Genomic DNA, 14,322 nt, shown 5'->3' with positions numbered 1-14,322 from the left:
CTTAACGTATTAATAAATTTTCAGTTACTTTTTGCAGAGATTATATGGGCAATCCTTAAATTTGATTTTATATTGCTTAGCGTCCCGTGGGTGCACGCGCATTTTTGTCGTTTCTATAATTCATATAATTCTACAAAGTTGTCGTTATCATTAGAATATGATTAAGTCACTTTTCCCATTCGCGGTATGCTGGATTTATTGGACGACCGATATATCGCGGTAACATCTTTGCGTCTTGGCAGCGGAGCGAAGATGCAAATAGACGTGATTTGTCGCGCGCGACGTGACATTGATATTCGGCGCGTGGAACGCACCGCGGCTCAGCGAATAATTTAATCGGCGTTGCATCGTAAGGACGACTTTTGGCTACTCTTTTATGCACATGACATCCGTCGGATGTCAATCCTACGAAGACTCTCAGGGTCGCGGAATGCTCGTCATTAATATCCATGAGAGTTAAAGCGTATCCGCTTTGCGTTTTCGTCATTGAGCACGTACGACATAATGTACGACTGTCGCGCAAGACCGATTGCGTCCACGCAATCGATTGCACGGTCTTATATTTAGAAATTGCTATGCGAGTTATTTCCGCGCTCATTATCCGCGGAAACTAACGCGGATGTAACTTAAGAGGCCACGCGCGCTAATTCGCCCCGCGAAAACGGGATCAATCGCGGCGCAATTTTCATCGATTCCAAGTTTGACGTCGGGGAGTCGTCGTTGAAATTGGAATCGCGCAATCGCGGGTCATCTACCGATCTCCGCGAATGAATACGACGGGGATAAAATTGGATCTTACAGCACGATAGAATTAATATGCGTCCCGCGCTCGTCGCCGTTTGAAAAGTCGATCGACGGCGTAGCGTTGCAATCGCCGTGAAATATTTCCATCTAAGTGGTCCGGTAAAGCAATCACCATGCGAGGCGCAACGAGCACATAACACGCGCCATTATAGGCCATACAAAGAGACGAGTCGTGGATCTAAATTGGTTTCGTCAATCGTTGATCCGTTTGCCCGTACGAGCAACGGAACGAGATGCGGTGCACGTGTACCGATCGTTGCGACAGATGACGACGACGACGACGACAACGACGACGACAACAACGACGACGATGACGACGATTCACTGACAAGCGCACACGGATGCTGCGGTGCGAGTCGAAAGTGGCTTGAGGTCACCTCGTTAATTTTACAACACCCATCGGCAATGAGATTCGCGCGAATCGTTTGAACGACTCGACGAAAGAGAAAGAGGCCGTCTCCCGATGACGAGGATTAAAGGCAATTCTCAAGTCTTATTTATCAATACATCACTTATCCGAGAGAGAGAGAGAGAGAGAGAAAGAGAGAGAGAGAGAGAGCAAACCGCAATTTTCTTTACATTCGTTCTGCGTCTCGTAATAATAGCACCGGCAGTGTTTTATAATGCTGCCGGCCTTGACACACATAGCTTTTTATAAGGAGAAATGATTTCCTGAAAACAATGTCAAGACGAATATTTTGACCAGTTTTACCAGTTTTAATCGTTATACGTTCCTTAAAAATTTATTGGAAAATTCGCGTTACTCTCTAATATATTGTTCGACTTTAAATTATTTATTTAAATTATTTAATTAATTTACAGTTAACTATGATATAACTGCATTCTCTGAGAAAGAAATAATTGACAATTTATTTGTTGGATATATACCTGATGAATATATTTTCATTTGACCTCCAAAAAACTCATATTAGAATTAGGGTCATATATTTTTATTTTTAGACTCCAGACTATAACTTTTGTCTAAAAATATTTTAATATCACTCAACTCTGTTGTATAAAAAGATCGCCATATGTGATTACATTTTTTCATTTATTTCGTTTTTCACGCGCTCATTTCATTATTTTTAAAGTTGAAACATCTTTGCTCTCGTTTGCATTCTATTTTTATCATATTAATTAATTAAACCGATTTCTGTCATTTGCAACGTCAAATACGCCAATTCAATATATATTACTTTAGTGCTCTTTAACTTTGATTACGCTGTTTAAATTTAAATAAAAAATAGCTTTTTGGAATCAGGAGCTCATATCCTTCAACGGATATATATCTTCAAAGGATATATATCAAATCCGTTTGTGGGGCAAAAATGGGCAATTTCTTTTATTTCTATGAATAAACTTTATATACGAATAAACTTTCAAATATTTTTTTGTCAATGTATACATAAATTAATTCAATGTGGTTAATTTAAAATTGAATTATTTAAAGACTTTATACAAAGTGCTACGGCATTTTTGCCGAGAAGACGAAGCGGCCGACGAACCCACGTTCAAAGGTAATGCGGTAGAAGTACGATAGCTCGCGACAAACGTGTTATTACGTGATTTACGTCATCGACATCTCGTGCATCTCCCTCGTTCTATCCATGACAAGCCGAATTCCGCTCGTTCGAAATATCGTATTCACTTTCGGACGACCGCGACATCGAGTAGGGTCTTGTGAGAGCTATCGAGCGCGAAATTGAAGTCTCGTCCAGGCCCGGGCCCCGCCTTAATTCGGGCCTTCGAGATCGAGACACGCAATTTTCCTCCGCGACGAGCGGAGTCACCGGGTATATTGGCAAAGTACGCGACGCTAGTCATTATTTCGCGGTTTTGTAAGAGATCCGCGACCGACATTATGCAATTTAACGACAAGCCTCTTTAATTCCACGTCGAGTCGCTGCTCGCGCAAATTCCGCGCGCAATTCGGAGAACGCGCGATGCGATACCGTTTAACGGTATCCGCGAATTGAATAACGCGTCGACAGATGACACTTGAAATCTGCATGTAAAAAAATATTCCTCTAGTATTTCATGTATTGTTTTCGATGTTTAGTTCTATACTAACAACATTTTTTACTTTTTCCTTTATATTCTAAGTCAATTTATATTTCATGTGAATTCACGAGTCACTTTATATTTCATGTGAATTCGCGAGTCACTTTATATTTCATGTGAATTCGCGAGTGAAACATACGAGTCGACACACACAATAGGTACTTTATTTTCAACGAAACACCCAATTATTGACATCTTCCCTAGTCACTGACATTCTAGGAAAAGCCGGTTTTCTTTGAACCAACGCATTTATTCATAAATTTAGTCATGAAGTTAATTAAAAGATCTACTTTTCAAATCTATCTGGAGAGAATCTTATAACAGAAATTACTATACAATTTTGTAACTGAGGAATATTCTGCGTCGACATTTTGCAGAAACCTATCATTCTTGTATTTCACCTGGCATTGAAAGACAAAAATATCTAAAAATTATATAATATTTATTCGATAGATAATAATAATAAACATATTTACTTAAATTTAAATTCTTTTATAGAAAAATAGAATAAACAATTGCTTTCATGAAAAACTGAGGTTTTAGATGTATATTTTCTTATTTAAGAAATATTTTATATTAGTATACGTAAATATGTTATATAATATTAGTAGATTAAATATTTTTTATTACTTTGATATTTTGTGTGTTGAGATATCTTGTCTCTCAATATTTATTTCAGAAACTTAAATGTGCTATTAAAAGTTTTGTTATATTCATAACGAAAATACTACATTCCTTGGCAGATACATTTTACTAGTCTATTTCTGCATTATTACACTAAGGGAAAAGATATCTAAGAAATAATAAACATTTATTCTCTGGGTACTAATAAAATACTTTAATCTAAATTTTTTATTTAAATATAATAAACAATTGCTTTCATGAAAATCTGGGATATTAAAAAAAAATATATATATATAATATATTTTCTTATTTGAGAAATATATTTTATATTAATATGGGTAAATATATATTATCATCCATTCAATAAATATTTCTTATTATTTAAATATCTTTTCCCTCAATGTGCTATTTATATTTCAAAAATATAGTATATCAAATTTGCTATTCCTAGAAAAATTTTTTATTTTTACAAGATGAATTTTATTGGCAGGCTATCTCTGCTTTATTACACTGAGATATCTAAAAAAATATCTAAAAAATAAAAATATTTTTATTCACTGGATGTTAACATGTTTACTTAAATTTAAATTTAAGTAAACATGTTAACATCCAGTGAATAAAAATATTTTTATTCACTGGATGTTAACATGTTTACTTAAATTTAAATTTAAGTAAACATGTTAACATCCAGTGAATAAAAATATTTTTATTCACTGGATGTTAACATGTTTACTTAAATTTAAATTTAATTTTAAAAATCTAAATCTTTTATTTAAATAGAATAAACAATTGCTTTCATAAAAATTTAAAGTTTTGAGAAAATATAGATTTTTTATTTGAAAAATACTTTACGTTAATATAAATAAATATGTTATTATAGTATACTCCAAATAAATATTTTTTATTCCTTTGATATTTTTTCTCTCTGTGTAGTAAAATTGAGAACAATTTATATAAAATAAAAAAAACTACGATATATTCTCTCTGTAGAGTGCAGAAAAGAAGTTTACTGCAATGCTGCCCATAAGAAAAATCAGGTGTTTCTAGAGTGTCGATGTGTGTCGCCCGACTAAGGGCGATGTCAATAATTAGCAATTTTTACCTTATCATAGTTGACCGTTACATCGTTTTACTTTATCACTTGACCGTTACTCACCGTTCTTTAATTCGCAGAGTTGGCGGCGGCGTAAAATGAGGGCGATGTCACCCCTGTCGTAACGCGCTGCAACTCTTCGCCCGGCACTCTTGACCTCTGATCATTCGCATGCCAAGGTCTGCCTCAGCGGGTTGAAGGAGCAGAGCGCAGCGGTCTGAAGACACGAACTTCGACCTACCATAACACGACAAATGCGCAGAACTTGGTTGTACTCAACGGTCCGTTTCGCGAGATGTCCAACTTTCGACGAGTGTTCACGAAGTTCCGCCGGTACAGACGCGCGAAACACCTTCGGCATTCCCGTACGACGATCGTCCGCGCGCGAGACTCTCTCTTAATGAGCTGAGACGCGTAAATACAGGAAGACTTTACGACTCCGCGCTATCGCGCCGCGATCCGTCCTATAACTGACCGCCATACTGCAACGATTGCGATTCTCGAACGTGGCAATTCGCGCAACTTCACTCGGCACTCCCGACGACCCGTTTCCTCGAGATACTCACTTTTGGCGGCACTTTGTCATGATGACGCGCGAAACTTTCGGCGCTTCCGGCGATGTCTCGAGAGCGTGAGGAAGAATTTATATCTTGGCAGAAAAGCAGAAATATCAGTCAGAACTCGCGCTGATCAGATAATAATCGACAGTTTCTGCTTTTCTATCAGCGCGAGTTCTGATTGGCCTCTGTCTTCCTATTTTCTGCTTTTCTGTCAAGGTGTGAATTTTTCCTAGGACTGTTTTCTAAGCTTCAGCAATTTGCAAATGTAACATGCGATGATCTAAGGAGCATTAAACTACAGCGTCAAAGTACAACAAATGCGCGATACCTCTCTTTGTAGTCGCCGATAGTCCGACTCGCAAGATATAAGACTTCCAGTGACTGTTTGGAGATACCTTGGCGTAGCAGACGGATGACTCTTGCTTTGGACACTCCCGACGATAATAATTCGAGCGTGAATCGCATCTTTTACAAGCCGAAATTGTGGAGAGAAATGGAACGATTGCCCGCGTTTAAAGGCCAAGCCGTCATTACTATCTCTCATTGTATCTCTCGAAACGGTAATATCGATTAACAGTGACATCGTTATCGACCTGTATCGATACATTCTGTATCGATATACTCGAAGCGCCTTGCGCGGAATATCGATTCATATTTATCACAATGAAATAATAATCAAATTGTATCACAATAATGCTTTGCAGGTTATTGTTTAAATATTAACAGTCATGCAAATTCGCATGAAATAATTGAATCTTCTAAAAATGTCATCAGCAAACACTTCCAAGAGATGTCCTGAGGGTATCCTTATATTCTCAGAACACGTAGATTTAATTGTACGAGATATTATTCTATTGACTAACCAGCGATAAGCAGTTTCTTTCATTTTTCTTCAATAATAAGATTATCTTCACTCGTATTTCATTAATTTTAATTTAATTTTAATTTAGAAATTTTCTTTTCAGTATGTAGGTAGAAAATATAATTCAACGGCTTGAATATGTGTATTTTCTCTTGGAAATATTAGTTCTATCTGAAAACAATTTCTCCATTCAATACAAATAATAATTCTAAACATTAATCATTTTCACATGAACTCGATCTTACTCATCAATCATGTGATTTTTTCCTATCACGAAATATTGTGAATAGTGAAAAAGTAAATAATTTCTTTCACTATTCGATGATGATCATGAATCTTCCCCTCGAATGTAAACTCGTTAAAAATAAGTATTTCTATATATTTTCAAGATTAGAATTTTCACTTTTCACAAATTTACGCTAAGAGAACAAATCCATGATTGGCCTACCTTTTAAAATAAATATAACAAAAAAGTACTATTTTTTTGTACAAACAAATGATTTTTGCACAAACAAACTAATGAAATAAATATAACAACTATAACATAACCTCAATGATAATTTCCTTAACAATATAAATGCAAATGCATATATTATATAACAGTTACATTCTCACAAAGATTATGTTCTCACAAAAATTGCGGAAGATAGTCTGTGGGAGATCCTGTATATATATAAATACACAAAGTCTCTCGTTGCGCTATCGTTGATTTATTTACCCTACTATGTACGCGTTCTAAATTGCTTTGTAGCTCCTCTGAGTAATATAAATTCAATTCGACCATGTTTAACCCTCTAGCGGATGTGTAGCAGCACTAAGTGTTGCAATTTTGGTTTCTGAATTATCGGACAGATAGCGCTGCAGTGTGGATCTAGCACTCGGCAGCTGTGAATCTAAATAAAGAAATCAGTTGTGTGGTGTTTTCATTTTTAAAAATGACTTTAATTTATCTATTCCGTTTTTAATACGGCCTTAACTCACTTGAACGTGTTCAACATCTAACTCATGTTGATACGTTAATTTTAAAAGTGCAGCCCTAAGTACTGCACGTGCTCGCCTGCAGTGTTAACCTTACTCTACCTGACGATAAGATTCCCGAACGCACCCACAGATGGCACTAACTAATACGGACTCTATTGGCAGAGTAGGGGCAAAGCCTGGGTCGCGATACCGTTCGCGATTCCCGTAATTGTCGCGTCAATTATCGTCAGAATTTCGTATTGTTTAAGGAACAATTAATTTGTTATCATTAAACGAATCGATCAGATCGTATTTACATTCCCCCGTCGCACTTTATCATTTGTTTGTACAAAAAAATAGTACTTTTTTGTAGATACTAAAATTCACAGATTTACTAAATGTATCAGACTTAACCTCCAAACGCGAGAACACTTTTTCAGGTTAGGTGACGATACGGTTTTTGTATACCATTGCGTTTTTCAGTTGTAAAAATACGTACGAAAAGATGCCCGCACCGAATTCCATCAGCGTAGCTGTTATCTGTTCTAGTAATATGAACAGAAGCATGGAAGCGCACGCTTTCCTGAGGTAATCGATCGCGCGATTAACCCACTGGAGCAACGGCTATCCCATAGCTGACTCGGATCATCACTTTTCTTATGTGGAGGACTGTTAAACTTTCATTTCCATATAGTCCTGAAAGCATTGTACATTCAATTCGAAGATTTTTGTCAAGAGAAGAAAATCTTGAAGTTTTGAATGACTTCATTGGGTTAAACAAGATTCACTCACCTGGTTGACATAAATATATTTTGACAATATGATTGTTTCAGCAAAAAGGGATTCAATGTGAAATCATTTGGGACTGGCGACAAAGTGAAGCTACCTGGAAACGCGCCGGATCGCCCTAATATTTATGACTTTGGAACATCATACGACGAGATCTACAATGATCTGTTATCAAAAGACAAACAATAGTATCCTTAACATAAATGAGCTTCTTGACATATTTGCATTATACATGTGTGATATTGTAAATATAGATCTATCCTGTTCCTTGTTACCTTTGTAATTTCTGCACTGAGCTAGTAATTCATGGATTAACTTTTCTAAATGGATTTCTGGCTCTTCTCTTCACTTTAATATGTCTACAAATTTCTACAACTTTGTAATGTAAACTATTCTACAGAAAATAATTAGTTGGTCAGAGTATTCAACCGCATTCTTTATTCAACTTTTTACAAATGTGTGACTGTCCTCTTTAGATGAACTGGTGTCGCACTAGAACTGCAACACTAAGATACATATTTGTTTCATTCTAAAGGCTGAAAGTGCAATCTGATTCAGCTAAAAAAGGACAAACCTATGATAACACCAAGATAAAAAAAAAGCATTCCTGAACAATCAATGCAGTTATACACAGAATGGTTTATTGCATATGTTGGACCGAAACCGTCGGATAAAGCCTAGGCCAGAAAGATTTCAATTGTCCAAGGATAAGTTTGATATTCTGATCACTTGTGAGGAGCGTGTATATGATCAAGTGATCGAATGTATGGAATCTAGAACTCAAGAGGATAACCAGCCTGTGCATTTAATCAATATTGATATTCAAGATAATCATGAAGAGGCCACCGTAGGATCCTTTCTTATATGCGAACTAGTCACAGTGGTATCATATTTTTCACGTGCTTTATATGTGTTCTTGATCGATCTTGCTTCAGTTCGATTATACGATAACATGCGAATTTCTGTGTTTCAGCTAGCGAATAGCGAGGACTTAGACAATGACATAGATGAATTACTTCACGAATTCGAATCGAAATTCTCGAGAACGATATTGCACACCGTGCTGTTTTACTGAAGATCTGTTACCCGTGAGAATAGCCATCTGGCAGATGGTGTTCGTCAAACTTTACATACACAACTTATTTATACAGAGAAGTTATATCTATACATAAGTTAAAACTACGTTTGTCGCGTATACACTCTCGTCCATTGGATCGTGTAGAGTGCATTCTGATATGAATGAAAAGAATTTACTTGTGCTTCCTACTTAACAGAAACGACTATTCGAAATCCGATTTCTGCGCGGAATCTAATTTCTACGATTCGTTGCCGGAATCGAAGTTACGGTTGCGAGGCTTGCGACGGTACAACGCGATTGAACCGCAGCCTGTCGGCAGTCGGTGCCGAGTTTTTAGTGCGACGTGATATATTAGGGGAGTAATAAAGCAATGCTGAGAGACAAACTGTAAAATCACTTTTTCGCAAGTCAAATTTTCACGTATGTACATTTATAGTGTACAAGACAAAATGTGAGATCCCGTGCTCTTGCGATCAGCAATTAGATGCAGATCAACATGTACAGAACTCGACACTCTCGCGCTTAATGCCGGTCGAGATGAGCGTACAATCTTCGTCCTTTTTCGCGCTTCTTTTTGTTGGCGTGCTTATTTATCTGCTTCCATGGTTTCTCACGGACCGACAGATTCTGCATGGATCCGATCATTGATTCGGAATTTCTGAAAAATAATTAAAGGAGATTGCATTAGTCCGTGAATTTTATATGAACGACGAGATAAAGCTCCGACAATTGTGTAAATTTTCATCGCGCGAAACGAGATACTATTCCGGATATTTGGATTTTATTGCGATTAATCTTTTTAAGTCAATATTGTACATGAATGAGATCTTAACGAATCGTGTTATTTGCAACCGTGCAACAGTTGCTCGAAATTAATGTTCTGGGACGAATCCTTTAAGGATGAGCCACATAAGATACATTTAAGACTTAAGGGTAGGAACCATTTGAAGCTGCAAAAACTTTGGAGTACATAAGAAAAGATTATGATTAGTCTGTACAGCGCTTCGAAGCGTTCGCCGCGTCGAATGGATACTGCCAAAAGTTTACACACGTCTCCTAATGTAACGGAGAGATTTACAGCGTGAAAGATTTAGCGAATGTAAAACGAGTGTTTTTGATACGTACGTAGACAACGAATGTTGCGGCACGTGTCGTCTGCCGAGGACCCCTTTGATATGTACATCAGATGATTTATCATGGAAGAACATACGGTTGAACTCCTCCTCCGTTATCTGACTCCCTTTGTTTACGCTGACCGCTCGGGGCGGTATGTGCCTGTTCGCAGAGAGGACACGGCGTCGCGGCGAGAACATGTGAAAATGTTCTTGCTCGTGCGTTGGTGGCGCGACGCAGTACAATAATCTGCCATTAACAAAATCCTTAAGGACGTATCTTGCTGAACGAGCATTGTCCGGTTGACCATTCTGCGTCATAAAACCTCTGTTATCTGCAATCAAGATGGAGAACATTTATTTAAAATAGCGTTGTGAAGTGTATGTACATTGGACACAATTCAGAGCACAGCTCCACTATGTGTGTATGATTTATATAACATAAAATGAAAAATTAATAAAAACATTGGCAAAAAGACAAATGAGAAATATAATAATGAGTCAGAACATTATTGTAGATAAATATAAATATAAAAGGACAAATGAGGAGTATCTCTTATAATGAATCAGAACATCATTATAGAATGTGAATATAAAAGTGATTAAGGTTCCTTAAAGGTGATTAAAGTCACACTACTACAGAATTAATATCAGTAGTGAAAAAACGTATGCCGAAAAATCTTACACGTAATTTTCAAATAAAAATATATATATTTGTATGAAAGAATATACGCTTGAATATCTCGCTTGAATATACTTGCAAAACGCTCCAAAAACTATCATTTTCCTTTAGCAGTCAACAAATGGTCTTGTATTAACTATGCCATTCAACCTTCTTCTTTAAGCTATCCTTCCTCATAATTTTGTCACGTTAATTTTATGGCTATTTGTTTGTCGAGAGAAAAGAATACTTTCTGGAACATTTTGCAAGTATGCTCAAGCAATTTCAAGTTTTCTTTCATATGGATATTATTTGTATGAATTATTATACAATTTGCATTACAAATTTTATTTGAAAATGGCACACAACAGTTTTGGCATACGTTTTCTCGTTTCTGACGTCATCAATTCAGAGTTCCGCAGCAGCGGAACCGAAAGCCTTAAGCGTGGTACAAATTTTGATTCTAACATTTTCAATAATATTTCACTATAACATGGAATATTGTTTTATATATATAGTATTAATTATTATTACTAATATTAATAATGATAATAATAATATATTATTAATATTATATAATAACTATATATAATATTATATATATGATGTCCTAGAACAACCTCTGAAACTCTCATAGAGAATAAAGATTACGAATTAAAGAGTTTATGTTCATCTCAATCCGTACTATATCTCCACGAAAGCTGCAAAAGTTGTTCTGAAATACTTTGTGTGCATATATATTGTTACATATAATTATTTAATTATATATAACTTATTTTCGAACATTTTTTGTTATATGTAACATTTTTTGTTATATGAACAAAATACCTCTACCATATTGTAAATAACTGTGTAGGTTTTTAGTTAATTAATTAATTAATTAAAAAAGATTGATACACGATTGTGCGGGATAATGCACCAACTCCTTTAATTAAATAATAACTGAAAATTTACCTGGTCCACAAAATGGTGGAGAAATTTTGTGTTCAGTTCCACAATGGATGTATTATGAATTATCAGATATCTTCTAAGTAACAATTTGGGTCAATTTACGTACAACCGTGTGCGTTCAGAAGCTCCTCCGTGGTTAGCGGCCGATTGGGACCCTCTTTTTCTTGCAGGACGGGCAAGATAAGACCATACAGATCCTCCAAGACATGTCTAGGTATCAAAGTAGTCAATAACGCGACCGGCGGCACGTGATCCCGCATCTGGTCGATCGGCAGTATGCCGTTCAGGATCATTTCCGCCTTCGTGCAGACGAAACTTGGCATCACCAGTCCCGGACAATCGCACAGCAGCAGATCTGTGTCCAGATACAGCGTCTGGAAGTGCTTGGTCTTGCCTGGTGTGGCGGACACGGAGACCTTCTTGTCCATCAGCAGTGTATTGATGGTAGAACTCTTACCGACATTCGGATAACCTACCAGGCCGACTGTCGTCACCCCGCTCGTGTACGTCTTACCCTTATATAGTGTCTTTAATAATTTAATAAGATCGTCCCTGGTTAATAATTCCGACGAATTAACAATCCTCTTCTGCTCTGCTTCGTGCTCAGAATTCATTGCCGTCTCGGTTACTTCTTCCTTAATCTTTGAATCCGTTGTGGGGATTTTTAATCTCTCTAATGCACTTTCTGGAGCTGCTGTTTCTCCCTCCGTCTCTTTCATAATGATTGCGGCAAGCGAATCGTTATGATCGTCCGCACTTTCGTATTCTGATTCCGATATAAATTCCGAGGTGTAGATAGATTCGTTGTCGGTCTCGTCCTTTTCGTCGTCAGTGCAATCGTCCTCGTATTTGTCCTCTGAATTCGCTTCATCCTCGCTCTCCTCTTCGATTTTCTCCGCCGATAATAGCGCGGAGAAAAAGGCTACTCGTACGTTTCTATCTGTAAAGTACTCGGCCCACGCTTGCCTCTGCTCGCTCGTCAGAAAGTCTGCTTTGTTAATGAGAATCATATTTAATTTTTCAGCGTTGACTTCCTTGACATAATGCTCCAAGTCCTCGCAACGGAAGAGCAGTGGATTGCGTGCGTCCACAATTTGCACAATGACATCACTGCGTTCCACTACCCTCCACAATTGTCGCCAAAATTCCAGATTCTTCTCGAAAGGCGTTAACATTACTCCTTCAGTTTCTTGTAGCTCAGCCAAGGAACGTCTCCATTGCAGGAATGTTTCCTTTTCGCGAGAGAGCAACTCTTGAGCAGTGGTGGAGTTGTCCCATTTTGGTCTCCTTGGTATCTTCAAGAGATCCTTATTTTTCTTCTGCGACTCCAAGATCTTGTCATGCTCAGCCTTTGAAAGCAAACCGCTCTTTGAGTTCACAAACTTAACATTCAATTTCTCTGCTTGGAACTCGGTTCCCGCAAGCTCCGCGGTCGACAGAAATTCTTGGAAAGAACTTTCCTCTGTAACTGACTGCAAATTAAGTCGGCCCCAATCATAACCATCATTGATCTCTGAAGTGTGGAGCTATAAACAGAAAAAACATGTTAGTGACAATATTAAGGAATTATTTATTGACAAGAAACTTATTTAGTAATTTATGGACAATGAACCAAATGACAATGATTATAAATAATGTAGTATGTTTGAACGAAGAGGTTAGACAAAATTCATGATGTTACCATAGACGATTCATTATTCTTCTTTTTAACTTTCCGGGCTCCAAATCGATCTCTGATTAAAGATTTTCCTAGAGTATTACTCTCTCCTTTGCCTTTCTTTCCCATAATATCAGACACAATTCACTTTTGTTAGCAACCACATGCAACACATTGAAAGGTTATCTCTCTCTCTCTTTAGGCGTTTTTTCGTTTCGTAACCAGGGTAGCGTTTGATTGATTAGTTTGGTCCACTTAACGCTCGTAACGCCATGAGCGTCATTCTATCTTTGTTGCTCGAGACGTTACGAGCGTTAAGTGGACCAAACCAACTAACCAATGGTCACGAAACGAAAAAACGCCTTTTTTTCTCTCTCTCTCTCTCTCTCTTATGGTTGCAGGCCTGACTCAGTAGGCCTTTTATCACAAAAGTTTGAATAGAGTTTTATAAGGGACGAGTAAAGCGCCGTCTACAATATGCGGAGTAAGCTTGGAGTAAAAAGTAAGCTGTAAGAATTGGCCAATCATAGTCGATTATGATAAAAATAATCGTCTATGATTGGTTAATTCTTACGGTTTACTTCTTACTCCAAGCTTACTTCGCATATTGTAGACGACGCTTTAAAAGACATCTACATTGGAAGTAAATAGTAAGAAGTAGGAAGTAAGAGTAAGAAATTGACCAACCACAGTCGAATGTGAGAAGAATAGTCAACTATTATTGCTCAATTTTTAATTCTTACTTCCTACTTTGTACTGCTTACTTCCAATGTAGACGTTCCTTTAAGCTGGCCATACACACTTTCCGGCCTGTTCTACAATACGTCGTATGTCGCTGTCGTATGCGGAGTGGTCGATGGGCCAATCAGAGGATTTGTTTTCCGAGACGAGTTCTCCTGATTGGACCTTTGATTGCGTTCCGACATCCAACTCCGACATACGACGTATTGTAGAACCAGCCTTATGCAGGATTCACATCGCGTCCGATGTCCGACGTACGACGTCCGATATCCAATAACAGAATAGCTTTCCAATGGAGAATTGAATTCTATATTAGAAAACTGGGCCCTGGTTCTCAAAAATATATCACGTATATTTAGTGAAAAGCTA

At 37.3% G+C, this 14,322-nt stretch overlaps 3 protein-coding genes across 4 annotated transcripts in view; 1 reads left to right on the top strand and 2 right to left on the bottom strand.

The window, feature by feature from the left end:
- Nucleotides 1–5,016, bottom strand: part of LOC116842198 — an 86,439-nt gene extending 81,423 nt beyond the window's left edge. Inside the window, exon 1 of the mRNA XM_032811036.1 lies at nt 4,646–5,016. The gene's annotated coding sequence lies outside the window, so the exon portion shown is untranslated. The remainder of the gene's footprint in view (nt 1–4,645) is intronic.
- A 2,141-nt stretch (nt 5,017–7,157) lies between these two features.
- LOC116842178 (RNA polymerase II subunit A C-terminal domain phosphatase SSU72) lies at nt 7,158–8,878 on the top strand. 2 transcript variants are annotated; one of them, XM_032810981.1, is made up of 5 exons: nt 7,158–7,404; nt 7,514–7,552; nt 7,798–7,941; nt 8,378–8,636; nt 8,727–8,878. In XM_032810981.1, exons 2-5 carry the CDS (start codon nt 7,518–7,520, stop codon nt 8,826–8,828), a joined length of 540 nt encoding a protein of 179 aa, XP_032666872.1. In that variant the 5' UTR covers nt 7,158–7,404; nt 7,514–7,517; the 3' UTR covers nt 8,829–8,878. The 2 variants fall into 2 exon arrangements, with proteins under 2 accessions (XP_032666872.1, XP_032666871.1); XM_032810980.1 differs by having other exon boundaries at nt 7,158–7,552.
- A 327-nt stretch (nt 8,879–9,205) lies between these two features.
- LOC116842177 (large subunit GTPase 1 homolog) lies at nt 9,206–13,554 on the bottom strand. Its single transcript, XM_032810979.1, has 4 exons — nt 13,237–13,554; nt 11,662–13,081; nt 9,957–10,278; nt 9,206–9,489 (listed from the first exon to the last, which is right to left on the bottom strand). The coding sequence occupies exons 1-4, from the start codon at nt 13,339–13,341 to the stop codon at nt 9,354–9,356; spliced, it is 1,983 nt and encodes a 660-aa protein (XP_032666870.1). The 5' UTR covers nt 13,342–13,554; the 3' UTR covers nt 9,206–9,353.
- Nucleotides 13,555–14,322: the final 768 nt, after the last annotated feature.

Source organism: Odontomachus brunneus, unplaced genomic scaffold (assembly GCF_010583005.1).
Source record: "Odontomachus brunneus isolate Ranch 3 - 2012 unplaced genomic scaffold, Obru_v1 Obru_scaffold_022, whole genome shotgun sequence".
In the NCBI taxonomy this organism is placed as follows: Eukaryota; Metazoa; Arthropoda; class Insecta; order Hymenoptera; family Formicidae; genus Odontomachus; species Odontomachus brunneus.
This window is presented reverse-complemented; position numbering and strand designations above follow the sequence as displayed.